Source organism: Rhinolophus sinicus, linkage group LG09 (assembly GCF_036562045.2).
Source record: "Rhinolophus sinicus isolate RSC01 linkage group LG09, ASM3656204v1, whole genome shotgun sequence".
Lineage (NCBI taxonomy): Eukaryota > Metazoa > Chordata > Mammalia > Chiroptera > Rhinolophidae > Rhinolophus > Rhinolophus sinicus.
This window is the reverse complement of record NC_133758.1, coordinates 5743897-5758800: the sequence shown is the minus strand read 5'-3', so window position 1 is coordinate 5758800 and position 14904 is coordinate 5743897. Positions and strand designations below refer to the sequence as shown.

At 37.5% G+C, this 14904-nt stretch overlaps 1 protein-coding gene across 8 annotated transcripts in view; it reads right to left on the bottom strand.

The window, feature by feature from the left end:
• RTTN (rotatin) overlaps nt 1–14904 on the bottom strand; it is a 126413-nt gene that overhangs the window by 67591 nt on the left and 43918 nt on the right. For all 8 annotated transcript variants that reach the window (XR_012498708.1, XR_012498703.1, XR_012498702.1 and 5 more), the window contains exons 24-28: nt 12221–12409; nt 11347–11586; nt 10031–10175; nt 6694–6848; nt 2739–2958 (exon numbers count right to left, since the gene is read on the bottom strand). Coding sequence is in view for 1 of the 8 variants with exons in the window: in XM_074339859.1 (XP_074195960.1) it covers nt 2739–2958; nt 6694–6848; nt 10031–10175; nt 11347–11586; nt 12221–12409 (949 nt within the window). In the remaining 7 variants the exon portion in view is untranslated. The remainder of the gene's footprint in view (nt 1–2738; nt 2959–6693; nt 6849–10030; nt 10176–11346; nt 11587–12220; nt 12410–14904) is intronic.

The window sequence follows — 14904 nt, the reverse complement described above, 5'->3', positions numbered from 1 at the left end:
CTTCAAGAGATATGAAAAAAAATTAAAATGGAGATTAAGACTCAAAATACAAGATTATAAAGAGTCTTACACACTAGAAAAAGGATGTTTGAACTGAAAGGTTTGTTTCTGAAGGATAATCTGGTAGGAACAGAGAAGGCTTGATGGCAAGTGGGAACGTGCAGCATGACAAGGACAGGAAGTTATCGATACTTTTGGTAAATCATCCCATGACTGGAACACCCATCACTACTGATCAGTCCCTTTATCTTTCAGAACCTATCTCTACCCCACCTCCTCCAAGAGCCTTTCCTGAAGTCCTAACACAGTTACCAGTCCCTCTCTGTCATTCAATCACTGGCTGTCACTGAACCCAAGCAAGCAGTAAGGAAACAAGCAGCCATGTTTAGATTGAGACAGTTCATTACAGCAAAGCAAGCGCAGCCAAAGGTGCCAGCTCCCAGTGTCCGTTGTGCAGCAACATAGATGGTAGGGCACTCCTGCAGCTGTCCCCCAAGAGAGTGAGGCAGAAAGCACCCACCTCCTCCCTGCCAATCAGAACCCAGGAAGCAAAGGAAACAGGCTCATGACAGACTTCCTACTAGAGCGTGAAGCAAACGAGAAAAGGCTTTGTAGCACTTCCTCGCAAGCCTCTCATGTTCCAGAAGGATCACAGAAAGTTCTGCCAAGACTTAGACACGCTGCAGTTAGCTGGGCCTCTGTGGACTGCGTGCATACATGTGAGACTGGCAGGGCCCTGCGGCAAAGCTGCTCTCTTACAGAACCCCATCTTTGTTACACTTATAACACCATACTGAAAACACACCCGACTAAATGATGATGGAAATGGGGCATATCAGAATGTGAGGCGTAAAGTTAATGTCATCCTTAGAATGTGAGGTGTAAAGTTAATGTCATCCATTTCAGTTAGAGCTGAAAATGGGTATTTGAGAAAAGCTAAAAAAAAAAAAAAAAAAATCAATGAAGACTTCACCGTAAAATGCTAGGAAAAGAGCCATAAACTAAATCAAAATGAGAAGTAGTACAAGCAGAAATTAATAAAACAAGGGAAAACATTAAGGAAGGGATCTACAAAGCCAAAGGCTCATTTTCTGAAAAGACTTGTAAGCCACTCGTAAAACCAATCAACAAAACAGAGAAGAAATAATTAATGTCTGGAATGAAGTGGCACCTCACTACAAATCTAACACATATTTTGAAAATCAGATGATCTGACGAATAATTTTAGGGCAATGAATTTGAAAATTCAGGTAAAATTCAAGAAAAATGTAACTTACTAAGACTGACACAAAAAAACTTAAAATCTGAATAATTCTAGATTTTAAAAATTCAACTCATTTACAATCTTCCTAAAAAGAAAACTCCATGACTAGATTGCTTCACCATCTAATTCTCCTAAACATTTAAGAAATAAGACCAACTCAAATAAACTCTTCCAAAGACGAAAAACGTTATATAAAGAAAAAGAGAAAATAATATACATATAAGAGTGGAATGATTTTTGATATTAAAACCTAACAAAAGTGTTGTAAGAAAACAAGATGCAATAATTCCAAAAACATTATTTGCATAAGAAAATAGGTCTTAATATATTAACAAACAAAATTGTTAATATGTAAAAGGAATAATACATCACAGCCTAGTTGAAATTTTTCCAGAAATGCAAAGTTAACATTTTAAAATCCATCATCTTAATGCAATGATGGAGGAAAAATCATCTAATTATTTTAAAAGATACAGAAAAAGCGATACATATTTATGATTTAAAAAAATCTTAGCAAGCTAGGACCAGAGTTAAACTTCCTAAATTTGATTTTTGTTTAACTAACTGAAAAAACTACCATAAAGAGCATATTGAAAAGTGAAAAATTAAAGCCTTTGCTTTGTGGAAACAAGGATTGTTGGTACATGTTAATGTATGAAAACTGAGTGTATTTCCACAGATCAACAATAGTTTGAAAACAAAATTACAAAACTTCATTTCACTGAGAGACAAGAATGTTCACGGCGGCAACATCCAAAACCACTCTAAACTGGAAGAAAAAGAAAAACCGAATGTCCTTTAACATTGGAGTAGGAAATACTCCACAAAAATGACATTAAACTAACTCCACCTACAGGCAGCAAAGTGAACAGCTCTGATAAGCATGAGGCTGACCGGAGCCAGACATGCGATTCCACTTTACAAAATCAAACAAATTAGCAATTGTTGTTTATACAGACACAAAATTAAATGGTAAAACTACTAAGTAATGCCAAGAAGTGATTAGCATAAAACTCACATACTAAAACCCTTCAGGAGAGGAGCAGAGGTTGGTAGGTGCTGGTTATGTTCAGTTTGGGCTGGGGGTGGTCATATGGGAATCACAGTGTGATAAGTGATTGAGCTATGTGTTTACATTTTATGGATTTCCCGCATAATATGTGTTGTATTTCACAAATAAAACTGTTAAACAATGTAAGTAAAAGAACAAACTACCCTAATGAGAAGCCTTAAATGTAAGCCTTAGTCTATTTTTCCTGAAAATGAGTACATCGTAAGTGATCTTACATTAAAAATCGTTAAAACATTTAACCATTATGATGGGTCACATACACACTGACTAATAACCTACATTAAATACAGTCATATAATAATGCACGTGTGCCTGGCACACAGGAAGCAAGCAATAAACAGAAAACAACTATCTTTGGGGTGGTTATTATCGTTGCTATCGTCACTGGTTATCGTTCCTTACCTCCAGGAGCCCTGACAAGTACTTCACACAAACTTCCAGTGGCTTCGTGAGAGGAGAATGTGAGCTCCACCCCGGAAGTGCTGTGAGGTGAGCCATCCCACGTAAGGTCCTCTGGAGGGAAGGCAGGCCATAGAAGTGAGGAGCATCCGTGACTCTCAGACACTGGAGCAGCTTCAGAGCCAGCTGCGTTTGGAAAACGTAAAAGAGTTCCAAGCATTTCCTGCATATGTAAAGGAGGAAAGAATCAACCACAGAACAAGCGGAGGGGCTTCATGGGTGGTTGTCTTAATGGCAGTAGAGGATTCCTAACAACTTCCTGAATCAGAAAAGTATCATCTAGGGGAAAAGGCAGAGGATACTCCATCTCAGGCAGAACTTTAAAAAAAAAACACAGTTAAAACACCATCTTGGGTATATGATGTAAAATACCAATAATAATTGCATTGAAAAACTACATAAATGGATACTGGAGTTGGAATGAAAAATTAAATGCATATTATAAGTGAGTTTAATTGGCATGTATTAAACCTATACTTTAATCATTCAGTATCATTAAAAAATGAATTTTTAATTGGCTAAAATATATTTTCTTTCAGAAAGCTAAAATAAAAGGAAAAGAAAGATTTTAATGAGTTTGACACACAATTTATACAAAACTGTCAGAACAATCAAGAGACATATTCTATTAGAAAACAAAATTTCTGAAATTAAGTAGCTAGGCATGGATCCAAAGATGTAATGCCTGGAAGAAGTGATATCATTATATAATAAAATACTGAATAAAATCTAAAACTTCTTCAGTTTTACAGATCTTTAGACTCCAAAACTGGTAACTACTGACTATATTATTACCTATTTCAACCCAATATTAAAAGTGTATAGATATATGATATTTAGGGATCATAATTTTTATATACCTGTCATCCAGAGACTTTTCAAGTTTTAGAAATGCTTATATAAATTCATGTATCTCACAGGTCAAGAACAAAGTAATCTAATTAATACCACTAAAAATGTTCTTAGTTTAAAACATGTAATATACATATATTAATATACAAATCAGTCTCATTTTCTGCTCTTCTTACCTTAATCACCACAGGAGAATAACCATACAACCAAAGGCTTTGGTGCTACTGCGATGTCTAACCGCCAACCTCAGTTAAACTCTGGCATATCTGTAATGAGTTCCCGCTCCTGGTCCCTGCAAACTTTCCCCAAGCTCCACAACCACCTTGTTTTCATCCCCATGCAACGTCCCCTCTTGGCAAATGGCCTTGCCTTCCATCTCAGAGAAAAATGAAATTATCAGAAGTTAACTCCCTGACCTATCTTGTCCCATATTTGTCTTTATCCCATGCTCTTTTCTAATGCACTGCTCAATTCTGTCTCTCCTCCATATACATCTCTTCCCCGCCCCTCATTTGCTCTCTCTCTCTCCTCTTACCTACCTACCTGCCTCTTCTTCCTTCCACCTCTTTTTCCTCTAATTTCCCCTTACAATAGGAACCTGACCAACAACCTATAAGCATACATACATATCTTCTACCCTAAAACAACCAAAAATCCTAACTGCTCTTGACCAACACATGAAAGGTGTCTCACACATTCCTTTCCTTGACATCAAAACTCACCTAAAGAATAGTGCACATCATCATTTCTCAAAGTCTAGGCCAATGCTTATTTAATATGCAGATTCCTGAGCAACTGATGTTAATATTTTAACAATCTCCCAGAGGAGATTCTTACACATTCTAGGTCCAGATGCACAGACTCTAATATCCTTGGGTTCGCTTTGTTCTTGTCTTCAGAACTTTACTGAGGCATAATTTGCATGCAGCAAAATTCACAAATTTTATGTGCACACTACATGATCACTTACATATGTATATAATCATGTAATCAAGCGTATTACAAGCATTACAAGCATAACAAGATATGAAACATTCTCAATACCACGGAAGACTCCCAGGGGTCCCTCTCTAGTGAAATTTGTACTGACTTGTATTCTGAATTCACTAATTCTCTCTTTTACTGTGTCTAGTCTACTGTTAAGCCAATGCGATTGTTTACTTTAGAAATTGTATCTCTAGTTATACAATTGGCATTTAGTTTTTCCAGCCTCTATTTCTCTGCTGCTGATATTCTCCATATTTTTATTAATCCTGCCCATCTTTCCCTCTACTATTATATTTATTATTTAAAATATCATTATTTATAATGGTAGTTTTAAAGTTCTCATATTTGACATTTGTGGATCTGTTTCTAGTGACTTTTTTCTCTTAATCATGGGAGATGAGGTCCTGCTTCTTCACAATTCTCTTCATTTGTGACTGTCTATCAAACATTTGTATAAAAGAGCTACTGAGCATGAAGTACCTAATAATTTCTCACAGAAATGGCTTGCCCATTGGTCCTAACACTTGGGTTAGGGGCTGATCTTCTGGATCCAGTCAGGTGTTGAGCTGAATCAGGGCTGTTTTGACACTTCAGTTTGTTTAAAATGTCATGTGTGTGGGATCAGGTCTTCCCCTCCAGCACAGTCTTGGGATTTAAGCACAGGAAGACCTCATCAAATAAAGAACTTTTGTGCATCAAAAGACACTATCAAGAGAGTGAAAGACAACCTACAGAATTAGAAAAAATTTTGCAAATCATATATTTGATAAAGCATTAATAATGTCCAGAGTATTTAAAGAAACTCATTAATAACAACAAAAAACCCAGTTCAAAAATAGGAAAAGGACTGGAATAGATGATTTCTCTAAAGACTTAATAACAACAAGCCTTGGTAAGGATATGGAGAAATTAGAATACTCATACATTGTTGGTGGGAATGCAAAATGGTATAAACAGGGGTGGCCAGTTAGCTCAGTTGGTTAGAGCGTGGTGCTGATAACACCATGGTTGCTGGTTCGATCCCCACAAGGGCCACTGTAAGCTGCACCTTCTTTAAAAATAAACAAACAAACAAACAAATAAAATGGTATAAATGCTGTGGATAAAAGTTTGGCTCTTCCTCAAAAATGAAACACAGAGTGACAACATGAATTAACAGTTCCAGTCCTAGGTATATACGCGAGAACAGAAAACATGTTCACACAAACACCTGTACATGAATGTTCATAGCAGCACTATTCAAAATAGTCAAAGGGGGAAACGACTCAAACGTCCACCAAGAGATAAATGAATAATCAAAATGTGGTCTATCCACACATGGGATTACATTCAGTCATAGGAAGAAATAAGCACTGGTATGTGCTACAACACAGATGGACCTTGAACACGATGTCATGTGAAAAGAGTCAGACGCAAAAGGCCATATATTGTTTGATTCCATTCATATAAAATTTCCAGAACTGCCAAATCCATAAACACAGGAAGAAGATTCCTGGTCGTCAGGGGCCTGGATAACAGGTAACTAGGGAGGGACTGCTTAACACGTTGCATACGGTGGGTTTAAATCCCTTGTGAAGATTCTCGTGATCCGTACGCAACGTGTTAATGGACACGGTTTCTTTTTGGGGTAATGAAAACGTTCTGGAATTAAATAGTGATAGTTGCACAACACAGTGAAAATACCAAAAGACATCAATGGTTAAAACATAGAGATTTTATCTAATTTTAAAACCTAAAAAAAAAAAAAGAAGTCAGAACCACAGATATACATCTAAAACTCATTAACGCAAAACTAGTCTGTGCAGTCATAGAAATGGATATGACTACTCAGGTAACTATGAAGAGACTTCAGAGAGGACCAAGAACTAAAGCCTAGAGAACAACAAAATGCTGTGTGTGAAACTGCAAACAGGCCACGTCAGAAACAGACCCCACAACTGATCAGTATTCAAGTCTTTCCTCCTCTTCATTTGAAGCAACTGAAAAGTAAAACTCTTTGGAAATCAAAAGAAAACTCAGTTCTATCGCTGTCCCAGAACCTTCCAAGACACAAGGGTACCTGTCAGTAACGGCCGTGAAACTGAGCAGCAAGGTGCTGAAAAGAGCAATCAGTTCTTTCTGGAGCTGTTGCCTGACAGCAGTCCGGATGTCATCTGTTTCCTCTCGTGCCTGTGGCTCTGTCAGAACCAGCAGGTCTAATAGTGGGTTTGGACTCTAAGAAAATGAAATTGGTAAAAAAATATATTTACTCTCAATTGAGCTATACTTTGTTCCCAATACAGGTTTTTATTGCTAATCATGGTCTGGATTAATTGAGAATTTTATTACCTAACTAGTAGGTGTGGATCTCTACTGCATTAATGGAGAGTTCTAAACTCAAAAGGTGCGTCATATGTCACCTCAACAAAAGGAAAGCATATATGATACAGAAAACGATGGAAAACACAGAGACACACAATGAGAAAACAAAACGCCCATAATCGCACCTCACCGAGATGGCAGCTTTCAGTATACTGGTACACAATCCTCTTTCTACGTGTGTGAGTATAAATAAACATAATGTAATTCTACATTTTTAACAAAACTGAGATCTAGTGAAAAAAACCCACTATACCCATTTCTTCCTTAAAGTTATGATCAGTAGTTCTTCAAAAACATTTTAATACCTGACTGCTGTGCAACCATGAGGATGTCCCACACCAGCCACTGGGTAATCAGTGACTTCCGATTTCACTGAGCTGCAGCAATGCGCTCAAGTCCGACTAGGTCCTGTGTAATTTCTAAGCAATGAAATGACTACATTGAAACATGGTAACAGTTTAATGCTGTCAACATATAGTGCTGAACTGTCCCTGCCAAACGTGTACTAACACACACAGCTAAGCAGGGTGTGACAAGGCCCACAGCATCCAATCAAGGCTGAGGATTGATTATGACTCGTAATCTTTGCCAACTTGATAGCCTAAGATACAAATAAAACTAATGCTATTTAAAATTTTTCCTGTTTTCCATTTTTAAAAATGTGGTATGATTATTTCTAATAATATTTAGAATAGAAAACATTATATTAACCCCCAGCATCGACTGATACACGGAATATTAACCGTCATAATGGCACAGGCAGAGTGCTAAAAAGAGAAAGAAAAGATCTCATGTAACTTTTTGATTAAACTAGACGATTCGCATTTTCTTATTTTACACATGGGCAAATGAAGGTTTCTAAAGAGGTTAAGTAATTTGTCCAAAGCCATAAGAATGAGCAGAGCAAGGACTTCATCTCAGAACCATTTTATTTCAAAGCTAGTTAATATTCTCTCTCCAGCATTATGTCACATCAGTAGTGCATATTACAACATATAAAGAGAGATAAAGCCAAAATTTTATCACTGCTGTTTCAAAATCCTTCACCTAAAGAACTCAACTCAAAAATAACCACGTTCTCTTTCGGGAAAAGAAATGAAAAAAATGGGAAGAAAATTCCAAGTGTTTACATTATGTAGTATGTAGCGTTATACTTCAATCAGGCACACACAATTACAAATAATATATTTGAGAGCCTTTGCAAAGTATTGGGGAGAGATGTTTTGCTTTTAACTTACATTACTGTTTCACACCCAAGCAGCTTTGTTTTTCCAGCTTTTCCTTTCATCTTGAACAAGAACTGCCTCATTTGGATCAAGTAAAATTATGCGAAACACAACTACAACTTCCATGTTTCATACATGAATGAAACAACCAACATACACACTTAATAAAATCATAAAAACGGATATTCTATAGCCTCACAAAGCTAAAAGCTGACTTACACCCGCCCACACTCCCTCCAATTCCTATAACACTGACAAAATGAACAAGCTTCTTTTAATGCAAATCCTATGTTGGTAAAATATAATTTTACTACCCAGAATTATTCACTTTGATACACAGATAAAAAATTAAATAGAAGCTACTGATTTCTACATGAATATATTGACGCAGTATGTATATACCTAAAATTAAGACTCCTCCAAAGAATCTCATTCTAGTCATAACTTGTTTTTGCTTGTAAATTGCTGAGACATGTCCCCTTGATAACATGTTAATTAACATTTGGAACCTTAGCAACATCACGTCTAAGATAGGGGATGACTTGCCATTCCTCAAGAACAGTAGAGAGTGGAACAGATGTCTCTACTGATGGCTAATAATCTCAAGTGCTTAATTAAGTCTGAAGGTTTTGTCTTCAGACAGTGGTAGTCAATCCTAATTTTACGCCAACTACTTGGCCCACTGTTTTGTCACTGCTAACCTCCCAAAGGCAGCCATTTCTGTAATGATGGCTCATTTTCTTCAAGCACACAGGTACCACTCATCGCATCCAGCTCTCCATCCACCAGCAACCTACAACAGGAGGGTATGCAATGCCAACCATGGACTCTAAGTGTGCACGTGCCTGAGACAGGCGGCCAGAAAAGAGACAAACGCAGTGTCGTTCAGAATAGCCTCCCACCAAAAAGTTATGGCCTCACTCTATGAACTGCCACCGAAAAAACCATTCTGTAAAAAAAGTACTCAAACTCACTACTTCTAGGTTATTCTACATATGAACAAAGTATTATTACATTAAAATATAGATTAGAGGTACAACAAATTCCTAAAATGCCTAAGAATTAAAATGTTTGTAATAAATGAATATTTTGGTAAAACACATAAACAAAATTTTCGTAACAGAAAGTTCCTAAATCTTCCCCCAGTAAGTCACCTGGTTTTCTTTAGGAAAAGCTTCAGAGATTCTTTTAATAATATTTCAGTGCTCAGGCTGGGTTTTTTTCATGATCACTTGTACAAAGGTTTATCTTTGCAAGATTCAGTAAATACATATGGTATTCACACACACAAAAACAGACCAACAGTAGATAGCGAGCTAGCTGCTTAGCAACTTTCTTAGAACAAAGCCAGCTAAAACCGCTGAGAGGAGTGGGGGCTGGAAGGGTAAGTACTATACTACAGTAACGGCCACGGCAGCCTGAGCACCGTTTGACTCCTTCCCACTGCCCATCATATACCCCTCACTCCTCCATCTGCCTTGCTCCCCCTCCTCTCCACGTGCCTATCTGTACTTCCCGCATCCCAAGGTCCCCACTTAAAAATACAGTTGCAGCAGAAAACTCACACACAGAATAATAGGTTTTGTTAAGCACCCAGACAGACGGTCTCATTCATTCCGTAGATTTTCAGTAATAAACCTAGTCACGATCCCAGCAAGGCCATGTTGCTATGAGCTATCTCTTACAACACGAGGACTACTTTACTCAGCACACGTTATATAAAAAGGATCCTTTCCATAATGTAGCATTAATGATTTTCAAATAAACCACTCATCAAACCTAAAACCCAAATTCCTCAATGACACTTACATGTCGAAGAAGTAATTCTAGAAGCCAGGTTAGAAGTTCCACTGATGAATTTTTTCTTTGTTCCTTCAATAACTTATTTAAAAAATGTATGATATCTATTAGCAGTTTCTCATCCTCAGTGCAAGCAGGAAGCACTTGTAAAAACCTACAATAAAGAAGACAAAAACTATGGTTTCTAGCTCTTAGAGTGCTATGGTATGTTGATAAATATTTAACACCACTGAGGAACGGGGTGCTGATTTGCTGTTTGCCAATTCCCATCGTGTAAATACCCCCATGGCCGACTGCAAGCCCCAATGTGACAGAGTTGTGGAGAGATGCTCAGTAGCACAGTTACATAGCAGTTCTGCAACACAGCTATATAACAGATACAAGCAACCTGGAGAGTACAGAGTTGTAAAATAATTAGGAATAACAATGTTTGCATAATCATTACCTTTATTTTCATATCATTTAATTGTAAGTTCACATAATTTAGTTTTAAAGAACGGCTCTGTGTAAACCAACTAACTTTCAAAATTCCTGACAATTTAACCACCAGCTCTCTGGTGGCTGGCTCCAGCCCACCACTGGAAAAGCCAAGTCAGACATCTAAATTGTGAGAGCTCACCTAAATCAATGCGTTAACATTTCGGAAACTCATTTAACCTTGAATTTTGAAAACTGCACACTTTCTGTTTAATAAGAAAGTTACCCATTTTATAACAGAGTTACATGAAGACTAAAATGTAACACTGCTGCCAACCCCTGCGTATCAGTCTTATCTGTTTCAAAGGCAACAGGCCTCTGCTGCTCGGGACAAGCTAGAGTCTTTTCCATAGCTACTAATGCACCTCCCCGTGGTAATCAGCTTCATGAAATGCAAAGTAAAAAGAAAAATGAGAGGATTTATTTATGGAATAAAAACAAAAGCAAAACAAAACAGTCTGCTGCAGGTGCACCGAGCCTGCTAGCCAATCTACTGCTGTCCTGGGTCGTTTGTAATACGAACAAAAATAAACTTTCAGTTTGCTCATTCATGTCTTATCCTAGTCATTTACCTTTATAAAAGCTTCCACGGTAGGATATTTTTTAAATGTTATGTTTATTAATAATTCCTTCCAAAATGCAGAGATTAAGTTAAAATTGTTCTCTTTTGCTGTTATTAGATAGTTATTAGAGGTAATAAAAATCGTGGGGTTTTTCTTTCTATAAAAACATTTCTCTCATGATATCAACAGTAAGAACACACACTCCTATGGTCAAAGGTATGGAGACGAACCCAAACACAATTCAATCTGGGTCTTTGAAACTGGCAGACGTGCACTTACACTGACCTGTTCAGTGTGGTGTGCCAAGCCAGGGACTGCAAGGTAACGCCACACGGGCCAGTGCCACCCTTTAGAGACAATCTGTCATTCAGAAAATAAAAACTCATCCTTGTGACAGCAGCCCTCACTTCCCTGTGGGCTGCAGCCTGCACAATGGCCTGGAGACAGTCCTTCAGCCCACTGGCTGTGTGTGTCACCTTCAGAGCAAGGGTGTCCTCTGAGGATAATGTCAACGCATCTAAAAATCTAAACAAATAGAAAAAAAGAAAGGAACATGAAGCTACTTAAGTAAAAGCTCAATTTTATTTATAAGCTCTTGCCCAAAAATTGTTTCATCTCCATTTTCTTTTAATTAAAGGTTGACTCATAGCCAAAGAGTCAATATTAAGTGTATACCTGTCAATATGAGGCTTTTACACCAACCTCTTAAGAGTTTATACTGACATTTTCCTGGTTGCACAGATATAATTTTCATCCTAATAAGAAAGTACTGACAGGTTAGACTATTAAGATATTCAGAAGTAATCAGCATTATCATCACGGTTATGATAACACTCGTACATATAGTTACTGACCTTTTACTGTAACCCAAAGCATTCTTCCTAGTGATTTATATCTATTAACTAACTAAACATTATATAATCTCTAAAATAGTATAGGTGAACTGTTTTTTAATTTCCTTGTGTGAGAGTTTTTAAAAAGTAATGAACACATGTTATCTTTAAAACAAAGTAAAAATTATAATCTTCAGTGCAAAAACAGAATCAGATAAGTAAAAAAAAAAAAAATTACTTGACCTAAAGGAAAAATAAAACCTAATTAATTAGTTATAACTAGTTAAATGTGAATGCTTTTTCAACTACTATACGTAAGAGCTTACTCTTGGATTTTCGTTTCGGAGCTCATTTGCTTCAACAGGTTGTCACTCCCGTGATACCATGATAGGTTCCAAGCTATTCTCAGCATATCTGAGACGGGCTTCAAGGCCAAACAATCAGCGGATAACGGCAAAACTATGGCGTAAGGACTCACAGCATGGTGGCCAAGTACATGGACTGGCAGGTGATACCTAAAGAAAATGTATAAAACAATTACCAACTGTTAAATTTTTAAATGCTACTCAAAAGGATGAGCCACAATGCGGGCTAGTTCTATGCCTCCCATTCGCTAATATGCAAAGATCTCTCATGGTTCCTATTTTGAATAGTGATCATGCTTTATTTATATACTATTTCAACTATTCTTTTGTCATCCATTAAACTCCCCAAAATACTTTATTAACTCTTACCTGAGGACCTACCATATTCTACGTTGTACTAGAGTTGTTTGCCGAGATGACTAATGCCCCTTGAAACCAAGACCCACAGCTACAGTGAAAGGTGTTCAGCTAAAACATGAATGCCCACTTTATACCAAACACTGTATGTTGTTTATCATTCATTCAGTTACATGGCATAGCAACAAGGTACCCATTTTACAGAAAATGAAAATGAGTCTAACAGAGGCTAAATGAATTGCCTATGTTCACTGCATCACTTAGTGACAGAAGCACAAGTTACTATTTTCACATGGTACCACAGTTGCATGATCACTAAGCTTGATCACTATGTGTCACCAAGAGAACCCAGAAACATGTTCTGATCCAAGAACAGATTTAATAGCCATATCTTTTAAACCAGTCAAAATTAATTTAACAGTGTTTAACAGGACAGCAATGCCTACTAGTATGTTCAAATGTTAAAGAGGAATATTGTTAATAAAATATATCCCAAACCCCTAATTCACACATTTGTGACTAATGTTAAATATTAAAGATTTCTATGGGCAAATTTAGTGTGCTTTTCCATTTCATGCATCTCAATAAACAAGGCTAAGGTAGAGTTCTATCTACAGATCAGGATGCATAATTTAAAAGATAATACTTTTTAAAAATTGGAATTTTCAGACACCAATATAGTGGTTACCAGAGGGAAAGGGGGAAGAGGGAAGGTAGAAAGAGTAAAGGGTGATGGAAGGAGACTCGGCTTTAGGTGGTGAGCACACAATGCAATATACGGATGATGTATTATAGATTGTACACTTGAAATCTATGTAATTTTATTAACACATGTCACCCCAATAAATTTTTTTAAAAATTAGAATTATCCACAAATGTAACCAGGGCTCCTTAGAGAAATGGTTAATGCTAGGTCTGAGACCGAGAAATCAAAGGTGAACCTTGGACATCTCTTAGTCCCAGAAAGCAAGAAAGTACGGAAAAATTCATGGGGCTATGACAAAAGGACAAGACAGACGCCTACTTGGAAGGACTTGCACTAAATGGAAAGAGGTAAGACTATCAATCAACAGTCAATCCTTTAATAAGTTAGAAAATAAACTACAAATTAAGCCTAAAGAACACAGAAGGAAGAAAATAATAACAAGCAAAGGGTACCAGAACCAGTGCACATCCACCAGATGGGCAGCGATTATAAAAATGACAGCATCACAGTGTGTGAAGCAATAGCAAAACCCTTTACTCCCCCTGGGGACAGATACGGTCTTGCACTAACTCTCTGCTCTTTCCCCCGGGACGACCAAACAGATATGGATGTGGACAAGGTCACTAAGCTGCTTTGCTCAATGAGAATGGCCGTGCGTGTTGCCTGAGAGGTATGGGAGCCGTGTAAATGCACTGGGAGGCCACAGCGGAGCACCCCTCAGTGCTGTACTCTGGAGACGCGGCCCGTGGGCCCTGGACACTCACTGGGGTCACGTTTTCTACTGGGCATGGGGCTTCTCAGCCAAGGCAGCTGCAGCACCCACACGTGGCATCTCATCCCCAGCATAACCTCCTGTCGTCGTGTGAGTTTTATTAGCCAAACCTGAAGACGATGAAGAGCGGGCCATGTCTACAACCAAGGAATATATCCAAGAGGAAGTCTCCCACGCATATACCAAGAGACACATACAGTAATGTTTGCAGGAGTGCAAATAAGGGCGAAAACCCAGAATCAACCCAAATACCCTTTGACAGGAGAATGAACAAACTGTGGTATAGTCTAACAATAGAATATTATAAGCAATGAAAATGATTACACTGCATGTAACATATCTGCCAAGCAATGAAATGTTATTTTTAAATTAATCCGTTTTCTTAAGATTTTACACAGATTTTAAGTGGACAGCCTGATGAATTTTTATATTATATATGTATTCACGTGTAACCACCACCCAGAATAAAATACAGGACATTTCCGTCTCTTCAGAAAGTTTCTTTGTCTCCTTTTCTTGTCTATTACTCTCTTCACGTTCCTCCAAGAGGTAACTACTATTCTGACTTCTCTCACCATGGATCAATTGATCTGCTGAGGAACTTTAAGTAAATGGAAATGTATGTTTCTTTTGTGGCTTCCTTCAGTCAACATTATGTCTATCAAACTCATGCCGCTGTGAGACGAGTAGTTTTTAAAGGTTGTGTAGTAATTCGTTGTATGAACATAGCACCGTTCATTTATCAGTTCTCCCTGTTGTTGGACATGGGGATGTTTCTAGCTTATGATGACTGTACATAAAGCTGTTACG